Source organism: Diuraphis noxia, unplaced genomic scaffold (genome assembly GCF_037042655.1).
Source record: "Diuraphis noxia isolate RWA-SAM2 unplaced genomic scaffold, SU_Dnox_SAM2 contig0002, whole genome shotgun sequence".
Taxonomy (NCBI): domain Eukaryota; kingdom Metazoa; phylum Arthropoda; class Insecta; order Hemiptera; family Aphididae; genus Diuraphis; species Diuraphis noxia.
Window position 1 is genome coordinate 75,812,956 of NW_028301712.1, and position 23,087 is coordinate 75,836,042.

Here is a 23,087-nt window from a genome sequence, read left to right on the forward strand (position 1 = left end):
TATTTTCATATGATGTTTGCATTAAATAATTGTAAATAAATAATAATATACTCATATTCACGTGCGAGAATGCATATTATACAAAAAATATGTGTTCTGCACAAAATCTAACAGAAATAATTGTATCATTTTAATTTATATAAAACAGATGATAATATACGCTATGCGATTATATTCAATGAACTCAAAGCTATAATCTATGTTAAAGTATTGTTATCAAAAGTTTTAATGGATAAATATATTGCAATGTTTAATAAAAATTATCTTTGGTTCATTAAATCCTAATTTTTTTATTTACTTAAACAGTTTTTCCAAAATTTAACTTATTTAACTATTTAACTTTACTTTAAAGCGATTAAAATGCAAAAAATACAACTTTCAGACTGTAATGCATGTTTAAAATCACAGAAGGTACCTAATTTATTTCAATTATATTTATTGATAACAATCTATTTTTTAAATTACCAAATAATTTTAAAATGATGAGTTATGCAATCATTGTTATACACTTTCATTAGTGTTTTAAAAATCTGAACAAAATAACTCTTGTGTGTATTGTATATTTTCTATTTCTGCGACTCTACTACTTACTTCCAATCAACTAGCTACATAAATTCAACAAATATAATATAATTATCTACAAAGGAAATTAAAAATGTTCAATATTAATGGTAAATTAATGTTATATTCATACTTAAATAACATTATAAATGTTTGACAGTTCACATTAGTCATTCAGCCATCATAATATTATACAGGTATTAAATTATTAACATTTTTAAATTGTTTCTATTAAAAATAAATTGTAAGTACAAAATATTGGATGTTATTTATAACGATCCATTTTATTATTGTGTGCCGCGTATAAATATATATCACAGAATACAAACGTCGTTGTATCATGCAATATATATATATATATATATATCTGTGTGTATGGTGTGTGTGTGTGTGTGTGTTACATGCACTCCTAAAATATGTGGATTAGTTTCCATCGTAAAAATGACGATAATAATTTATTATTTGACATCGGATGTGTATTACTGGTAAGAATAATGTACAATAAATCGTATAAGGTAAAATGCAATTGAAAAATTCTAGATGTATAATACAGTATTACTACCTACATCCATTTGTACGAGTGCGGTAATATATTATAAATGATATTCTTAATGCACAAGAAATCATGTGACGGGCAAAGTACGCGCGAGCTGATCAATAACTCAAATGACAACCACAGAGAATTTTCTACGATCGAACTCGCGAATAAATCCATATTGGTATCTATATACTAGTTCACAGAACTCGTAGTAGTACCGGTGTATCGGTTAGGGGGTTGGATGGGCGGTGTCTATAAATGTTGTATTCACAAAGTATATTGCACCTGCATAATGTGTTATAAGTACTTAAGCCTATAGTAGGTATATTATGATACAAATATTTCTATAATCTTATCCTTCAAAGATAATCTTTAAAAATGTGAGTTATAATATTAATACAAGTTGCAACGGTTATAAATAGCTAATTATAGTGAAATATGGTTAAACTTAAAATATAAATTTAAAAAAAGAAACAAAAACGATTGTTAACTGAAGCATCAACTAAAAAAACTTAAAATAGATTATAGTTCGGGAATAGAAAATATACCTAAAACAGAATATTTTAGTGTCAATAAAAATATCGACAGAATTAATATAGATAAGAAGTCAACTGGAAAATATGATAAGCGGGTTGGTTTAAAAAACATATCGAATAAACTGCGTGAATGATTCGATCAGTGAAAATTGAATTGATAAACATGAAAAATCAAATTTTATTAGTCTTCACATAATATTATCTAACAGAAAAATAACATACATAATAAATGGTTGATTCATAAAATATATGACTAACATAAATTTAAAAGCTAAAAAATAATTTATAGACATGCTAAGTAACATAAAATCGGAAATCATAGAACAGATGTGTAAATAATATAATATATTATTTATTATAATGTAATATAGGTATTATTTACTATAATATTATAAGAACAAATAAAAACTTTAATAAGAAACAAAATATTATCTCTATAGTATTATACGTCTATGCAGTCCATAGCATTATTATAAAGTTGCCAACAGCAGGCGAAAGATTCAAAGTCATAAATAATAATATATAATCGGTCTGTTGATTTAATAAATTGTAGATTTTTTTTTCTTATTGGTTTATTTAAAAGCTCAAAAATTAAGGTTATTGGCTTACAGATGCACTATCAAACTTTAAATTATTTAAATTATTACATTATGGTAGGTTTTAGAGTATTATACAAGGAATAGAAAAACGAAAAAAAGACAATATAATTATATAAGATTATAAAGTTTAGTTTTTTGTAGAAACGTTATGATGTTGCTGCAATTCTCAAGACTTGGTCCAAGTGCTTAAATTGTAGTCTGTAGATTGTACAATGTCATTTTCAATAGTTGTGCGATATTTTTTGTATGCCTTTACGTTTACAAATATAAATTTTGATATAATTGAAGAGACGTAGCTTGTACTGATTACTAGATATCACATTATATAGTATTTTGAACATTGATAAAATGCGAAATTCATCCACAGTGAGCATAAATAATATAATGTAATATATACAATAAAATGTAGTATACTCGAAGAGAACATGCTTATACTTGCACAACAAGAATAATATGAATATATCGCGGTTAATTAATGGACAATTAAAATGGAATGGCGTAACTGCGTAAGTGCTGCATTCGTTGAAGAGCTCTCCGCAAAGTTATCCATGTCAAAAAAGTATATTCAATTAAATGCAACGAATAAAATAATGCAATAGCATTGTATATCATAAATAACGACGGTAAGTAATGCGCACGATAACAATAATATGCAACATCGATTATAATATCGGATAATGCGATAATATTATAATATTATTATAACAACCGTCAACCGTATCTACGAACTATTAACATTATCTTAAGTGTACCATTTGAAGAACGGTCGTGTGCAAACGGATTCGTTATAATAATAATAATATTATTATGTACTATCGTACACGTAGATGTAACCTCCATGATATGTATATATTATTATGATATATACATATTATTATTATTCGAGTACCGTCGGAATACAAATGCGTTTAATTCAAATCTACAATATATGTCTTATTACAATAATAGAACAAAAACACGACGAGCACGTGGTTAAGGAGCTTTGCGGCGACTTTGCGGCGTGGATTATATTCGGCTGGGCGTTGTTCTCGGATTGGCCCGTATAAAATAATATTATATAAACACAACGACGATGGGCTTGAGGATTCGGTGGTAGGTAGTTGGTGTTGATGGTGATGGAGGGTGGTTGGAGGGGTGGTGAGGCACTGCAATAATAATAGAAGAAAATAAGGAGAAAGTCATACAGCGGTGTACTATTCCGTAAAGAACTTCGCGCGGGGGCATTCGGAGCCATTAATCACATTCCGGGAAGGGGTGATAAGAGGTGACGGAAAAACAGACTGCGAGCGCGGTACTAAAATTGATTAAAACGTTTTATCATTGTCAGTATTTTTCACGTGGCGGTCAAAAGCCGCCGAGACACGGCAGACCGTTATTACAGGTTCCAGAGTATTATTAGGATTATTTGTTCATAATTCGGCCTTTTAGACATAATGAAATCCAACTGTCTGCCACGCTACCTCTGCAGAAGTTTGTGTGTATATAATGGTATTATGGGTAGGAGGGAGTACAATATACGCCACTGATGGTTTGTACGGACATGGTGTCGCTCTATTTCTGTGTAAGTACATATATATGTATTTATAGGGTAATTCATCCTAACCATGATCATCATTTTTTTTTCTCCTTCAGTAATAAAGCTGTTATTCATAGCCTAATTTTCGGAATTTTTAAAAATAATTATAAAGATCATCTTTAAAAATGTTTGAGATTTTTGTACCACTCGAGGAGCATCCTGTTGAAGCACGGAATTCTGTTTTTAAAAAAGACACCTTTTTACCTTTTTACTTACTATAGTTATTAATTTTGTGTGCATTTTTACGTATCGAAAGAACAGTTTTTGAGTTATTAAACTTGTGTACTAAGGATAATAGGTGTATGGAAGATACGAGGGCTACTCGTAATGATAAACATATTAGTACCTAACAAATATTAATTTATCAATAAATTTATAATTTTTTAAAATGGTTCATATATACTAATATACATAATAAACACTAGAACTAGTATTGCAACTATTTTATATTTTTGTACATACATTCTTTTTTAAATTATAATCCTTAGTATAAAAGAATTTTAATAACTGATAATTAGTCGTTTGAATTTTGAATTAAGTACATCAAATTGTACAAAGGATTATCCCCTAAAATACTTACAGTAAAAAGTTGGATGAGGAAGGTTCTCATTTGAAAAACAGAATTTTGTATTGCCACAGAGACAGAGTACTCTTTAATTAGGTAATATAAAAAATTTCAAGAATTTGAAAAAGTATTTTTATACATATATTTCAAAATTTCAAAAATTAAAAATAAGATTGAGCATTGTTGGTAAATAACTTACTCTGTGTATACCGACCAACTCTTTCGATACTAATATTATTACGACCTCGATCCTGACGTGCGAGTACTTGTGGTCGTGCGCGCACGCATAATAATCATACTATGACATAACCAGACAACTGAAAAATTGGCACCACAGGAAAACAGTGTCATATCACCGTGGTTCCTAGCAAAATCCAACTTATGCTAAATTTATCCAATGAAATTGTTGCGATTATTGTTTATGAATAAATCCGGATAATACAATATTCCAACATTTAAACAGTTTCAATTATTATCATGTATAATAGGCCTAGAGTCTAGGCAGTAATCTCCCCCCCCCCCCCCCCTTCCACTAACACAATTATTATTAATCGAATAAGTACGAAGACGAACGGTTAATTTGTAATTATCTTGCAATGATAGGATTGCATGTCTAATTTATTATTATTTTCTCAACCGACTGACCTAAAATACTTCTCATCGAAAATGCAATTGTATCTTTTTTTTTTAAAGCGTACCTATCTCGCTGGTACTGATAAATTTCTATATCAGTAGGTCCTTATTTAGTTTTCATTACGTTTCGTTTAAATGCCATAAGAATAAATAAATAAAACATGATTGCATACCACTATATTGTCACTGCAAAACTAAAATACCATAAAATTAACTTTATGATACCTATTGATCAAATCCCATATATGGTACACTCACACCGGATAAATGTTTGGTGCTCAAGAAAATTCCGAGATCACCCACCGTATTTACCACGTCCGAAGTTCAAAATGAAAATTCTAAAATGCTTTTATCTCTGACCACGTATAACGTCGCTTCAAGGAATAAAAAAATATTTAGAGGACACTGCGTCTCTCGTGTACTTTACAAGTCATACGAACATTATAATATTATAATATTTAATTAATTAATGTTTTATACAATTTAGTTTAAATTTTTAACAGCCGTCAGCCGAACGCACTTACCTCCGCCGCAAGACACGGAACAACCAGTGCCTATTTTTCCCCAGTGGTATAGGTCCTTGGAACACGATGTGCCATCTCCGCCGCAGACTCCACACTCGTCCACGCTGGCCTTTGATCCGATTTCTAAATTGCAGCCGACTCTCTGCGGACAATGATTCAAGGGTTAGTTTTCGTGAAAGGTCAACTAACTATTATTGTCGTAAACTCGTAAACATGTTAAAATAATTATATTATATTACAGTGAGGATGAATTACTTAAGGGCTTTTTGACCTAAAAATCGGATAATGTCATACAATTACATGATAATAGTAAATAAACAACCAACCCATTAAATATGAAATACTATTGTGATCTACAGTACTTGTTTAATTTTAAGCAATTCGCTGTAGGTATATTTTTCTTCTGTCTTTGCCAATGACCTCTGCTACCATGGATAACAAATAAACGGAGCATGGTCCACACTTTGTCATCGTGAAGGTGGGTTCAAACGTGATTTATTTGAGTTATCATATTATTTGTAGATTACCTATAGGTTAATAGTTAAGCTTAAAATTTGATTATAATTTATAACCATTGTTATTGTTTTGTATTGGTTTGAATCTAATGAAAATCACGTCAAAACAAGAAAGAAACTTTTGCAATATTAAATCGCGACTATAGTTTATTGTTTTATCAATCACGAAATTACAATTGAATTCAATCGATCTAATTGTCTTTATTATTGTGCTGCTTTTGCATTCATTACCTCTTTATAAATGGTTCTCAAACTGTACGAGTGCGTGTTGTTATAGTGTGTACAAAAGACTATACATGGAGGTACACTAAATGTCATGTGGTGGCTGAACGAGAAATTAATAAATTAATATTTTTACTACCTAATATTTGTAACGGATTTAATATTATTTTTTGTATTTTAGGCTCTAAATAAATTGTTAAAGATGTATTCCAATTTTGAATATTTACATTTTCAGTTATTAGTGGTACACGATACATGGCTGGTGTATATGTAATAATGAACATGAGTGGTACGTGAAAAAAAATTGAGAATCTCTTCTGAGCTTTATATTATAATTATTAATTTATATGATATATCAACTGTATTCTGTTTTTGAATCTCACCTGACACACTCCGTCGATACACATGTCCAACGAACCCAGCCTGCACCTGGTGCCGTCTCTCACCCTGGGGGCCATTTCTTCAACTCGACCTTTAGAGTCGACGCACATTAGTGTACAAGGGCTCTCCTCGTCGTAGTAAGGATGCCATTCCACGGTCTCACCGTCGTATGGCTGGTCGTTATATGCCGAACACTGCACCGCTCGGAAATCCAATCCATCCGGACAGGGCTGTGGCGGAAATAATAAATAAATTATGTACAAATTAATATTAACTTATAATATTTTAATAACCTTTAACAAGAAAAAAATACCGAAATGGTACGACGAAATATTAGCGTAAAATTCTATAGCTGTTAATATTTTAGGGTTGGGATGTTTATGATTTTTTATGTTCTATTGTATATTATATTCTCAGACACAAGTTATGTATTGTTTCATGATGTCTAGGTTGGAATATAAAAATTTTATTTTGCATATTATTCGAAATCCAATATATATATATTAGTATACTCGTATATTTTTCCTTTTTTTCTGGGTTATACCACTTATTATATGGCTTTTGATACAAAATATATCATTTATAAAAAAAGGAAGGTAATTAACTAACATTTAATAGAAGTTTGTATATTATCATTTTATTTACGTAGCTATAGATTATATAAAAAGTAATCTATTATTTATTTTTGGGAATTCTATATTATTGTTTAGGGATATACATAAAATGTTCTAAAGAACTTGTCGATTGTAACAATGAATTAGAAATTTGTAGGTCCTAACCGGTGTAAAATGATCACACATTATCTCGCGAAGTTCTAGTTTATTATATTTATCATTTGTTGACATAGTAACTAAATTTATATTTAATATGAAAGCACTTCTAATTGTAATTAATAATTATATTATACATTTTTCAAAACACCTTTTTCGATTTGCATTAAATAACTAAAATGTAAAAAATATTTAGGTATTGCCCTTTTTAAAATTTTTTCATGCATATCAAGCATTTTTTTTATGCATTTAAGTTCACTGACATTTATTCGTTTTTTAGTGCATAAACATCCTAACCGTAGTTGCTATTATTGATGTATTTTGTCTCTGTATTTATGATTAATTTACATATGGAAGATAACCAAGGTATAGCTTTGACTTAATAATTTATTTTATTTTATACACTTAATTAATATTACTTTTATTAGCTACAAGATATTAACGACTATTGTGAATTATTTTGTATTCGTAGTAGTTACACACATGGGATTTATTTCCAAAAAAAAAAAAAAAATGCGAACGCCTCGAAAGAACGACGGATTGAAATAGCAATTATTGTTTGCGAGCGTGCGAGAAAAAGGGATGGTTTTGACGTTTGGCGATAGGTTGAAAGCCCGCCCCGGAGAGTCAGCGGGCTTCGTGGAACGAGTCCACTTTAAAATCGCATTCGATCTCGGTTGTCGTCGTCGTCGTCCTTGCGCGTGTTTCCAGACTTCCCCCACCGACGCTACGAAATTTACGACTACCCGTAATGGTGTTTGAAACTAAAGTATATTATTACGTAAATAAATTTGCCAGTATAATATAAAATATTTCTTTTGCACGTTAATCGATATTTAAAAAAAACAATTTGTATACAAAGGAAAAACATTCAGAACAACGGAATATTACATATTAAAATGGAGTGAACGTGTGTATAGGTAATAGGTATATAGGTACCTACACTATATATGTTATAAAAATAATATACATTTTATTATACGTGTCATAATAAAGTATATCGAGTCGTTTCAATCTCAGAACGAATAAGTTCTCGTGCTTATAAATCACGATGTTCAAAACAAAAGTAAAATAAGTTGGTTCGTTTACACGTTTTTCGTTACAGTGTAGCAGTTTGTGTACAACAAAATTAGTTTTTCGACTTTATTGAATGTAAGTTGATTTTCAGTTTTTTTTTTTTTAAATATATTTTTGAACGAAATTCAATTTTTATCATGTTACAGTACAAAATGATTTTAACCTGTAGTATACAATGTGCAGCATAATACTATAATAATGACAATAATGTCATCAGTCACTATAATGATAATAAATGATCAACTGTAATTATGTATAGGTTATGAGGTATTGTGTAAATTATAATATAAATTTGGTTGGTATTATGACGGATAGTGGTAAAATAATTGATATTTGTGAAAAAATTGTTGTGTATAATAATAATACCGAAGGACGGAGGTAGGTAGATGTTTTAACAATGTTTTAAATATGATGAATATATATATTTATATTTATGTAAAAATATTTACAATTAGATATAATAAAGTATAATATATCAATCGATTTTATGATTGGAAATATATGAGAACTAAAAGACACAAAGTTGAAAGTTGAAAATGTTTTGCCTTTAGGTATCTACATGATACTAATAACAGAGGGTTAATATAATATTAAAACAATTTCAGTAAATTATACATGACTGTTTCAATGAGTTATATGTGTATGCGAGCTGAAGATGAATGATGATGACGACTTAAGACGTACTTTAAATTCGAACTTTTTAGTTATATAATTTATCAAAATTCATGAGCAAAACAACAAGAAAATCTTTATTTTACACTATTTCACACCATTAAAACAAAACTTTATATTATATACCAGACAAGTTTCTTATTAATGCTGGTTTTCTTTTTTACATCGTAAAACCATCTCGAATAATGCGTATTATAATATTTGTACGCTTTATACTCAATTTGTAAAAACACGCGCTATAGGTCTACAAAATGGCAATGGCTATTCAAATACTATAAAAAATGTCGAAAGATTATGATAAAAACAAAAACAAAACCATCCAAAGTGATGTTTTATGTAATGAATGGTGTGATTACTGCATTCAATTGTAAATCTAGACAAATTTTATAAGTAACGAAAAGAAATAAAATCCGATTTATTACACAATAATTTTCATTAAAAATGAATAAATCCAGTATATTAAATGTATCAAGCTCTCTGCAGTCTAGACTCTAGGCACTTGTATTATCAATAATTCAGCCATAATTTGTCTGTCAAATAATAAATAATTTATGAAAATTTCAAAAATAATTGTAGTAGGTCTTGTCCGTACAACAATAGTAATAATATTGTCTTCAGAAATGTTGTGATTTATTTACAATTAAGTTTTATTGGGACTAAAACAAAATAAATATTCTTCATTAATACTTTTTTTAAGACCAAGTAAACCTAACACTGTTCCGCTAATAGTTAAATATCGTCAACTATATTATTAATTTTTTAGGTCAGGTCATATAAAGTATATTTTATTAATTATTAATAAACCTACCATAATATGCTAATTACGTGTATCATGATATACGAATGTAGAAACATTTTATTAAATAAAAATCAAATTTACATAAATGTTCAGCTGACGCTACATACGCTTGAATTATCTCCGTCTTACAAACGCATAACATTGTAGAAAATATTTTTAAAAAAAAGTCTAATATCAGAGCAAGTTGACCTTTCATTAAATTTAAAAAAAAATAAGTATCATGTGAATATCGTAAGCTTATTTTTGGATTTTGGTTTTAAAAGTGTGTTATGATTATTTTTAAATTGTAAATTGTCTTTAAATTATAAAATACTCAATATTACAAAATATAGAAACTTATCAGTCACTGGATAATATACTTACATGGTTATACATTTAATAATAGGTCATGGTTTTTTTTTTATCTTACGGTGATATTGATTCGATTAACGTTGACTATTTTCTAAGTAGGGTCTCCAAACGGAAAATTTGTTTGGGCAACATTGATTTTTCTGATAATATATGGAAGCATATCACTCAAAATAAAAATCAAACTATTAAGTTAATATGTTGGAAATATATCGGCTTAACTGTCTATATTCGAGCGTTAAATATAATTTACTACACATAAGTCACAATTTCATTCTTCACAGGTAATAAATCCAGGCCCGGAGCTTAAAACAAATGATTTGATTCAAATAACAACGAATGATCTACCTGCATCTGCCGATTATCATTTGAAATTAATATCGTGCATTACACACACCAAGGGTTTCAGAACCCTATAAAAAATGACGTACAAAACATATTTGTGCATATTTCCGAGGAAATGGATGCCAAAATTACACCGAGCCAAACGCGTAATGAACGACAACGACCCGGAACACCTATATAGGTACATAGTATTAAATTATTTAAATTAATATTGCGAGCCATAAGAACGTAATCGAGAGCATTCTTGCAAATGAATACAATATCTTTTTTTTCAAAAACAGTTTTAAACTTATTGCCAAATTATTCACACCATTCCCATGATGATCACATACCACGATTATGTAGGTAGATACATAAACTTTGCACAGTTTTTTGAGTTATACCTATTACCTATATGTGATTCGTTGATAAGCAACTATTATATTGTGTAGTGCTTGAAATGGAGTGGATGGAAAACCCCTTATTTTCTGAAATAAAATTAGCGCATATCTTCAAATATATTGTATCTTAAATCCTATAATCAATGAGAAATGTTAGTCTTTTTTTCCATCTTTCTTCTATTTTTCTATATTTCAAGTGACTTTTATGCGCTTTAACAATAAATGAAAAATGGGGCTGTAGTAATTTCAAGTCTAATATTAATATCTATGTTTACATTATGTGTTAATTATTCCTTGGATATTGATTTTAGTTCAACATTTTATCATAACAATATTTTGCTGACGTAGTTCACCGACTTTCTTAAATATCGCACGAAAAAAAACTTCAATTTTCTTTCTGTAATTGGTAGAATACTATGGTTGTTTTTTGTCGGTGCTGTTAATCATAATCATTGAGTGAAAATGAATTGAATATAGTTATAGTGCAGTGGAAAAATGTCATTTCTTTATTTTAAATTAGGTAGGTCAGAAATTACATGTTCAAGAAAATTTTTTAGAATATTAAAAATAATACGCCAATATTTCACAATAATTAATATTAATTATTCCATGGCAAATTAAAAACTAGTTTTATTATTATTTCAATTATTTTTACGAAAACATAACAACAAAACTACTTAAGTGCATTAGTACAACTGATATTAAATTACCTCCATGTTGCAGATTTTGTATCTGACGTGGTGACCTTTACAGCCGACTACTGCATTGCACCTTCTTAGTTGATAAGTGGCTCCGCCATCGCACGTTCTTGAACACGACGACCACTCGGACCAGGGCGACCACGAGTTTTCATACTACCAAAAAAAAAAAAAATGCATGTATTACATTCAGTAAAAATCGAATGTTTAATATGACGTATATATTTTAATACGACTATAGGTAACTCTAAAGCGCGGATTTATACGTGAACTAAAAGCAAGCAAAATATATGAACCAAACTACGAAAATTACGTATAAATTATTGGTAAACATTAAAATTAAAAATATGCACTCTAATACATTTTATTAAAGAATTAAAAAAATTAATTCTTATAAATCATACTTAATTAATAATTATAAACTATAAACATTTAAGAAATAAGTAATATCAATCTTGAACTCCAAAATCTGAATGGATATTTTATTACCTAGTTTAGTTTGTAGTTACAGACAGCAAAATCCCATTACAGATACAAAATGATTATAAATAAAACAATTCTTTAAAACCGTACAACTTGTTGTCATATCTGGGTAATCCATAATAATATCCATTATCTATATTAATTTATTTCAATATATGCACTAAGTGTTTCATATTATTTTCAATCTCTATGCTATAAATTGAATTATATATGCTTATACTTATAGCATATAATATAATATCATTTGATCAACCAGAAGAATAAATTATGAAATTACATATTTGACAAGTCTGCGCTCTTATTATATCGTATCGTTACGGTCTCATTTGTTTTCGGTTTTTGGAACGGGGGATTACCCCGTATATATTTATATAGGCATTATGTATTTTTATAACATTATATTCTTAACATCTTGACTACACAAACATGGTATACATTTATTTCTTCCTGAAATTTTTGTGAAGGAAGTTGACGACTAGCAACTCCGTCCCCCGGATACGCATCTGTACTGTACAAAATGTTTTGTTAACATTATAATATCATAATATTGTAGTTTTGTATGCAGTGATGAAATATATTTAATATCCCTTATTCCTAACCTTGTATATAGTTATAATAATATAATAACACACCAGAGGGTAATATTCGCGAGCATGTTCACCCCTATTATTCTCTTTATTATGCATTTATTCGAACTCTGACTTTTGGCAGTTTTGAATACATTTGAAAACATGATCTTTAAGTATGCCTACTTAAAAATTCTAAAGATAAGAATTTCATTAAATGCGTTTTTAAAGAAACATTTGCGTTTAAGTATGCTATTGATGTGCCATCGTGTAAATCGCACGTCACATACTATTATAACATTATTATCCTCTCCCTCTGTATAATAACACTATGATAATGATATTATTGATATAATATCATAATATTATATTTCCGTTTGTTATAATATTTATATAGCTATACAATCTATTTATAAACTACCTATATAATGTGTGGGATTAAAATCGTTACGTATAACGCTTTATAGATATACTTATACAGTTATACCTGACCTATACACTGGAGATACGCGACATAAATTAAATATTGCAGAAATACGCCCGAGAGAATCGATTAGTGCCCCATTTATAATTTAGTCATCCGAACAGTCTAAACTTCAAATGTGACGCGTTGTCGTATATGCACTTTATACAACCGCTGTCAACTGCTGCCACTGTACATGTACCTACCTACGGGATATAATGTATAATATATATTATATAGGTACAGTCATATAACTGTGACTCTGAAATTCGTCGCAAAATGTGCTTCAGGTGTATAGTAATAACAATAATATTATGATTATACGCTTATAATACACACGGCGCATAGGTTGCTAAATGAAATATGCGCGTTAAAACGGAGCTAGCTTATACGGTGACGATAACAATATAATATTTAATGCTGGAAAACTGTAAATAAAAAACCCCGTTAATGAATCCGATGTATCTGTAGATATATTATTACTGTTAATATTATATGGCGTATACCCAACCTACGAATATATTATATTTCGTGCGCGCTCGGGTAAGAAAAAAATATAAATACCGTAAATATTAAAACACGTAAATATTATGACCTAGTGTCTGCGTTAAAAAGGTCGTTGTAAAAAAAAAAAATAATAATTAACTGACTGCGGAGAAGCACATTCATATAATGTTAAATTTAATAACATGCTTTAAAGGATATTAAAACCTTAACAAGTCTTAACTGTGTACGAACTACGAACGCGCATCTATCTATTAGCTATACCTATATATATATATATATATATACAGCAGTCAGTATTATTTATATATAAAATATAGATTAGAAATAAATTACTTACGTCGTCCATGTAAGATGTGTTCGAGTTCGCAGAGTTCCAAGCTTTGGTCGTCGATAGTATTAACTGAAAAAATAAAACGGAAAACGCATCATAATAACACAATAAATAAATAAATATAATAATAATAAGCACAGTACCAAAAAAGTTAAACGCGCGTAAGTAAAAAATGTATTTTCTTTTCGTGTATAATATATAAAGACAGAAATCACGTCGATAAATAATTTTTTTTCCTAGTTGCCAGAGGAGCTTTCGTATAAGAGCAAAGTTTTCGGTTGTACGGGGTGTACCGCGGTTCCCGCTGCACGCGCGTACAGTCAAAAGTATGCCGAGAAAAAATAAAGAAGGGGAAAACAACTTTTTCTCTCTATTTTTTTTTTTCACTTGCGTATCGGAAACATATATAATATGAAGACAAAAAATATATTTTATGATCAATGTACAATACACGTGTAGTGTGTGGCGGTGGTAGAAATTGTATTATATTCTCCATCCGATTTGATATTCCAGACGGAAGTAATATTTATTGCTGTTTACACGAGCTCCCGAAAATCCCGAAACGGCATCGCGGTGAAAACGCCGCTGTATAATACATCGTTTCACCGACCATACGACGAATTGGTAGCTTTGCGTTATGGCCTACACCCTACACTTATGTATTCTGTATACAAATATTACAAATGTTACAATATCTGTCACTTAAATAGTTAAATTACACATGACTATTAGTTTATTTTTCGAATCCAAAACTTCATCCTGTTAGTTGTATTAAAATGTTTGATATATAAATATATATTTTATATAGTAAGGGCTTGAAATCGAAATGAAAATTTTCGATTTCGATTTCAATTTATTTGATTTATCGGATTTTTTTTTTTGTTGATTCTGATTTAAATTTAAAATAGCATATTATATTGGTTTTATGATTTTATGATTTTATTTTATTGTTACAAATATTGATAGAATTGGTTTATGATTTTGAATTTGAATATTCATTATGAGATACCTATACACCGTTCACGTATTTCATATTATTTGTCGTTATACGTGGCTATTAAACGGGCTTAGGAAAAATAAATATTAGTTTTTAATTATTAGCTACCGATGAATAATATAATGGACCTATTGGCTATTATTCAATTTTATTTTTAACTAATTTTTTTCTGTTGTACAGGTAGTTTAATTTATCATTGAAAAAAAAAAATTAATGCAATTACACTAACCAGGCGACTATTTTTCTTCGTTACAACGGTTGCAGCACTACAATTTCAACGTAACATAATTATATTATATTAACAGTACTTCATACATCCACTTTTCAAAAGGTCGTAAGTATGTAATTTAATCAAATTAAAACCGAATAATTACTAAAATGTGTTTGAAAACATTTACAACTTAATAATAAACGAGTGGTCCCTATAAGTCAGTAGAGGTGCCTACAACTCTTGGCACATTAAACAAAATAATAACGGTTTGTGCTATAACTAACTCCTTTCAGTTCATATTTATATTCATCTGTTCGGTGTAGTGTTTTTGTTGTTCGGATACTCAACACAACTCGAATATTTTATTCGATTAACTATTAACTTTAAAAGGTAGTGCATTTTTGTAAACAAATTATAAATTTTGTACTGTTGAAAAAAATAAAAACTACCCCAAAGTTATAGTTCTGTTATGTATATGAAAAAAAAAATAACCACATAAATAGTGAATGCAAGTGGTGATACAGAGAATCACACGCATGCAATGGATGTTACATACACACATATAATACACAAAATTTAATTCGTTCACTTTGAATTTTGTGTGTAGAATTAATTAATGCCAAATTCCAATACTGCATAGAACAGTGTAATAATTACAAGAATAATATTATAATATTGTTTTTTTTTTGTATAAATCGAATTGCATAAAATAAAATAAAACGTAATATGATGTATTTATTTGGCCTTTCATTAAAAAATACATTATTATTGTTCTGCGCATAATTATGCACAAATGTCTTGTGCATATTATTTTCGATTGATATTGTTTATTGTTTACTATTTAGTATTTATATAGGACTGTCGAATATAGATTTGATGCATACGTGGCTTTTGGGTTGGACTACGATAAATGTTTATTTGTTTATTGATAATGTAATAAATATTATGCTGTATTCGCGGCGTTCAATTTCCAACGAGAGATGAGCACCAACTGCACTGTTGTAAGTCCTTAATATTTTAATGTAGATGGAGAGAGAAATGTTCAAAATATGCAATAATATATACATTATATAACACACAAGCGACCGGAAGGGGTTGAGTATACGACCGCTGTAAGTTAGCGCTTCGCTAATCTTATTTATTAGCATCATCCCGTTTCTCTCTCCCATTAGGTCTTTGAACGATCGCTGTAATAACAACAATCTCATATATTTGAATTTAATTGTGTAATACACCATCAGCGCCATTGCAAACTAGCTGCAAAAATATATAGTAAAAATAATATATACACCTAAAAGCAATATTCGAGTAACTGATTTACTTTATCTTAAGTACAGACCGGTAACACTAGGTACTTTTTACTTTTTGGTTCATATATAGGTAACTATTTATTATGAACAACATTGCAACTATAATAATATGTATTGAACTATGATCTCTGCTTAATATCTACTAACACCGTTATACATATATTATAGGTATGCTATTAACACACTCCATTTGATGAATCACCCCTAAACCGAATTTATTGAGTAATTTTATATATACCTATACATAAAGTTATAAAATAAATAAAATGTGTAAACTACGAGTATACGAGTATGAATGCTACACTGTACGTAATATTATATTATATTTATTGTTTTAATTGAATTGCAAAACTTAATATTTTACAATAATATTACCTACATTTTTCTAGTGTATAGTAAACGTATTATAAGCGTAAATTATTACGTTAATATTATCGTCATTGCATTGTCCGTTTTAACCGTTAGTACATAAAATCCATTTTCTTTATCAGATCAAGCTACATACGTTATCACTTAATAATTAAATTATATATAATAAGTATATATATATATATATATATATATATATATCAACCATCATTCATGTATACTTAGTGACGTCGTTACGTCCACCTATTGTCCACCCCAACATATTAAATGAAAAATAACCAATTTAAATATTAAAATAATTTCAAAAATTATCTAATAATATATTATTCATTATTGGGTAGTTTTTCCAAATGCAAAAAAGAAGGTGTAATTATTCAAAGTTTCCATGAAAAACTAATAATTATTAGTTACAACATGATACACTGAGCATTCAGATTAAAGTTTAACTATGCTTTTATGCTTATTTCGTTCCATTTATTATTTTTTGAATTTTGAAAACGTGTTTATAAATATCATATAATACCAAATATTTAGGTTTTAACTTAAATGAACAGATCTAAACATCTTTTTTATTAGAAATTGTTAAGCACATAATTTTTTTGGGGATTTTAAAGAAATTATATATCACACAAATTGAAATTCTAATAAGAAGTTACTGAGTAATTAAACTTTGTGTAGATACTAAGGGTAATAAGCCATTATAATAGAATAAATTTAAAAAATATAAGAAGTATGATGGTTTTAAAGTAGCTTTAATATGTTTATTAACATTTTATAATTTGTAAAAAAGGTCGTAAGTACTCTAATATATATTGCATAATATATTTTATGTTTCATGTAAGATCATTATTTTAGGGACTTTAAGTCCTTAATATAAATAAAGTTTAAAAATTTAAAATCTAGTCATTTAAATTTCGATTAAGATACAACACATTTTTTAACAAAAAAATCGTATACCTAATCAACAAATTACATAAAAAAAAGCAAATATCTTTTGAAAAAAGTTTGTTATGTTACAAGACATCATCCTTAAATAGTACAAAAATCTAAGTATTTAAATATTCGTGCCTCGTGGTATTTGAGTTTATATTATTATATAAATTCTAAGAACCTTATTTTGAATTAATTTATTATTAGGTAATACAATTTAAAAGAGAGTGGAAAATGGAAATGCTTGAAAAATCACTTTGTGCATTACGCTAGGTGCACAATTAGTCAAAGTGTGTGTGCAGTATAATAATATTAAAAAAAAAAAAAACACAAAACAAAAACTCTAATGTTTAACTAGCTAAAGAATCGATAAAGTCGCTCTAGTAAGTAATAATATAATACTTCGATATACGGATAATATATTATTGGAATTGTCTGTGTTTGTCCATGCACAACACGCGGAATAATGCAAAACATGTGTACAAAGGATGGACGAGAAGAGATAAAAAGTACAATGTAAAAAACGAGCATTAAAATGTTGTATACATCATTATCAACATCAGCAGCAGCAACAGCAACAGCAAAAAAAAAAAAACCGTTTTCCATTATTCAGATTTAACGTGTGTGAGCGTGTGTGAGCGTGTGTTAATCGAACACAATCCCGAGCTGAAAGATCTCGCGTATTCTGGTGTAGGGTGGTAGGGTATGCCGTGAACCCTCGTAATTGACCGACAAAATGGAATAAAATAAACGAACAAACACTGAATATCCGAAAAAGTGGAATTTATATATGTATAATACTCGTTATTTATAAAAGTCAGTAGGTACACTTATTTAAATATTATGTATACACAATGGCGTTTAGCGTGTTCCCGAAAAAGTCGTCATATTTCTATATATATACCTATATATAACAAGTCTCATGGTTTCGAGTGGAAGGGTCGAAAATGTACCTATCTATATAATAATGTGTAATAATAATAATAATAATAATAATTAAACGTAACTAATCAGTTGAGTTTTAGTGACCTGTTTACGCGCCCTCGTGGTTTTGGAAATTGAATTGTCGTTGTACAATATAACACGGTGGTGGCTTAATGAAGTCTCTTCTGCGTTTTTCGTTAATGTTTCCGTCGCTGAACAATATCTGTTGTGCTAAGCAGCTACTACACCGTTGTTTTCGTAAATACGTACACTATATACAGGGTGTTTCACCGGTATTCTTCTATTATACACTTTTTCAAAATATGGGTTTTGCAGTTTTTAAATATTATAATAAATTATGTAATAGGTACCTACTTATTTATTTTTATTTATTTATTTATACGGGCGAACCCAGTTACAATTATTATAGACGTACGTCTAAGATTTACATAATGTTTTGCATAAATTATATATTCAAATTAATAAGATGTTTAAGATATTTTTCGACTACCCACTTAAAGATTATAATTTGGAGACAAAAACTTTTGTTTTTCAAATGAAATCTCCCTTCTAGTGTAAATTATTTAACGGATTAGTTTTTTTCTTCAAATGTTCAAAATCAAAATTTGAAAGACTAGTTTTTGAGTAATTTAAATTTACATGCAAGTATAGTAAGTATAATAGATACCATTTTATATGTGTTTGGAAGATATGAGGTATAGTTATTTGTGTAAAATTTGAATAATTTCTTAATTAAAGGCAAAAATTGGGGCGAACATGGTCGGTGAATCACCCAGTATACAATATTATAAATACCCAGGTTGAAATATTAATATTTAATTACTGTTATCGCAGTCGCAGCAGTCGTGTTTATTATTATAATTAGTAGTATGATAGTATAATAGTAGTTATAGTAACTGTAGTGGCTGAGTAGTTTAGTGGTAGTGTATTATACAGGTAGTAGTAGTTCATGGTGAAAAGACGAACCTGCAGTGCTATCTTTTAATAAGATCTCCTTAATAATGAAGGGCCCTGCGCATAAAAGGCTTTGAAATCCAACTCTGGTGCGGCCGCGATTTGGTCTAATGAGGTCTCCCTTTATTATTATTATTATTATTATTATTATATTTCACCAGCGAAAGCCAAACGAAAAGACATGTCCTAAAATCGCAGAGTACAATATTATAGGTACCCATGTATACACACCCTAAACCCTGTTAATAGCTATCATTGTGGATTGTGATATTCCTGCAGCCGTAGGTGCATCCGAATCGCATACGGTAGATAATGATTAATAATCATAACAACCGAATTGCATGCGAAAATTGTTTTCGGTGCGTCCGAGTTTCATGCAGAATAATTGTGGGCATAAAAATATTATCATAGATTTTTACTCTGTCGTATATTTTGATGGAATAATTGTTCAGTACGAAACTACTAACACATTGTCCACAAGAACACAGTACACAAAAAAAGTTAATTTGCTGTGCATGTTCAAAATACAAGAGTTAAAAATTGTAAGTGATAGGAACTTATAATCCAACAGTCTAGTTTCATTTACCGCAAAAAGAATGCATACATATTTATTGGACACTGAGAAGTATATTAATTAAGTGATAGAGTGTACCTTATTTTTGATAACATAGTTACGGTATATAATATATAAAAATTCTATGTAAAAAAATACTAGTAATTGTCCAGAAGCAATAGACATGGAAAATGTTATAAAGGATGATGTGATGGATAAAATATGAGAAGAGCCAAATAGCAAGGTATGGATTCATTGAAGATGATATTAGCATTCACATTTTTAACGAGAATTCAATTTAGAAGAATTATTAACCCTCAAAAATATATAGTACCGTACTATAGAATTTATAAATATATATTTTATGAAAACGTATATTACTAATAAATTGATTAATTCTTGCATTTAAAACGGTAATTGCGGATTTGCAACCAATATTGTTTAACTCGATGGCGGTGGACTCTTATAAATGTCATTGGAACCAATACAATCATGAGCTTGATTGATACCTATTCAGACGTCGCAAATTTTTAATTATCGCTAGTAATTTATCTATTTCTTATTATTTATCTCTCATTGGTTCGTTGCATTGCGTTATTAATAAACTTTGCGTAGTTAATATTAATAATATGAGATAAGTAATGAATATACAGAATTTTATCATCCAACAACCCTGAAAATGACCGAGTGCAATATAATTGGTTTAATATGGATGGGTAATTTTAAACGCGATTTCAGGTGAACTCCCATGTGTAAAACTACTGATAGTAGTATTACATTATATAAATATACAATTTATCATTATTATAATAATAATTGCAGTTAAAATTTCTCCACTCTTGTGAACAACATGCGCTCAACATTTATTACTCACTTTTGAGCAATACGCAGTAAACGCCGTTCGATTTGCGTCTGCTAAAAAATAAAGCGTATTTTTACGATCACCTTTGTTATTATAATGATAATAATTATATTTTCTCCGCATCATATCAGTTTGCTCTGCCGAGTTTCATGCCAAACAGTTTTTTAAGCCGTTCCGGTTTGCGTACAAAAGTGATACGCATTTCAACTGCTACGAGTCTCGCGGGAACGACAAAAAAAAAAATTATATTCGTTCGGCGAAAACGTTATTATAACAAACGTTCGTATGATAACGCGAGTTAATTCAATTTTCATTTTAATGACGATACATGCATGCATAGAACAATATTATTACAGCACTAGAGCATGTTGACGCCCTTTACAACACATAACCGGTTTTATAGCGATCTAGTGTCACAAGTCGGGGTGCCGTTTGGGATTTAGTAAAGGATGTAATTTGGCAACCCTATTTTTTTCTGCGTCTTATTGGTCTTGTATTAAATTTACAAATACTCCATCAGCCGATGCATAAAAAACCAAATTGGTATGTTAGGAAATCCATCATAATGCATATAATATAGTCGACAAAAGATATTTTCAATTTCCTATTTTTTTGTAAAATTTATTTAACTATTAATAAGCATAATATAACACTTCAACCATTTATATTTACCATACAAATTATATAGGTATCATCAAATACATACACATATAAAGTATTTAGTTTTTACTTTTAACTACTAGAAAAGTAGCCTGATGATGAAAAAGAAAATGGCATGATTATATTAGGAACGCTATTTAAAAAAAAAAAAAAAAACAAAATAAGGTCAAAAGCGCCACTTATCAGATGTGGCACGAAAGTTTTTTGAAGCACTCGCGACACACTGTTATAATATGTGATTGTTTTTATGATTATCATTAAACACTTACCGAGGCAGCTGTTAATTTAATTTGGTGCAATTTCCACGGATTTACACCCGCTGATCAAGTTGGTTTATACAACTATTACAGGCTACGTTCAAACGAAATTAACAAAAATGCAACATTTGTAACGGAGAGCGGGGGTAGTTTTATGGTAAACGTGAAACGCTACCTTTAATCCTGTGCGATATGATTAAACATTTTAATTACTAAAGTTTACACGCATGCGGTTGGAAAGGTCAACAAATACGAATGAGTATTCTACACTACAAACACGTTTTGAATTAGGTTAGAATATTATGCACACACTGGTACGTGCACTTCGTCACCACGTTTGCTTATAACATGGTTGTTGATATAATACAAATATTGATATTCAACTTCCTCGCTTATAGCCGAGAGTGTTTATAACATACGACCAGCAAAAGTTGCAGAGAGTTAGGTTAATTTTAGAACGCAAATGTTTTGTTTTTTTTAAATAAATGTATTTACTTAAATGTATTATATAAATAATCGAATTCATATTAACACCACTCCTTTACCCCCAAAAATGATTGTTTTTGATGTATTTAATAATTATATTCTCTTTTCATAAATATTACCTCTTGCACACTGAGCAAAAGTAACTAAAACACGTCAATTTACTGAAATTAATAATAATCATAAATTAATATTTTAATTTTAAGTGAACTTAACTTACGTTTTGTAATAACGCAATAATAAAAAAATAAATTTATTTAATTCGTTTTAATGATATGTAAACACATCATTATACTTAAATAAAATAACCAACATTTATTTCTAGGATGAGACATGTCGGATCAAAGATAGACTTAAATAAAATCTAATTTATAAATAATGGAAAATATCCATAACATAATAGTGCTTGACATATAATTTTTTTTTTTAAACATTTATTAGAATATTACCTATATTATACAATCTGT

General features: G+C 29.0%; 1 protein-coding gene across 5 annotated transcripts in view; it reads right to left on the reverse strand.

Annotated features, from left to right (window-relative positions):
* nolo (ADAMTS-like no long nerve cord) overlaps positions 1–23,087 on the reverse strand; it is a 206,766-nt gene that overhangs the window by 94,471 nt on the left and 89,208 nt on the right. For all 5 annotated transcript variants that reach the window (XM_089218554.1, XM_089218553.1, XM_089218555.1 and 2 more), the window contains exons 3-6: positions 14,096–14,158; positions 11,752–11,895; positions 6,653–6,880; positions 5,533–5,674 (exon numbers count right to left, since the gene is read on the reverse strand). In XM_089218554.1, coding sequence (XP_089074680.1) covers positions 5,533–5,674; positions 6,653–6,880; positions 11,752–11,895; positions 14,096–14,158 — 577 coding nt within the window. The remainder of the gene's footprint in view (positions 1–5,532; positions 5,675–6,652; positions 6,881–11,751; positions 11,896–14,095; positions 14,159–23,087) is intronic.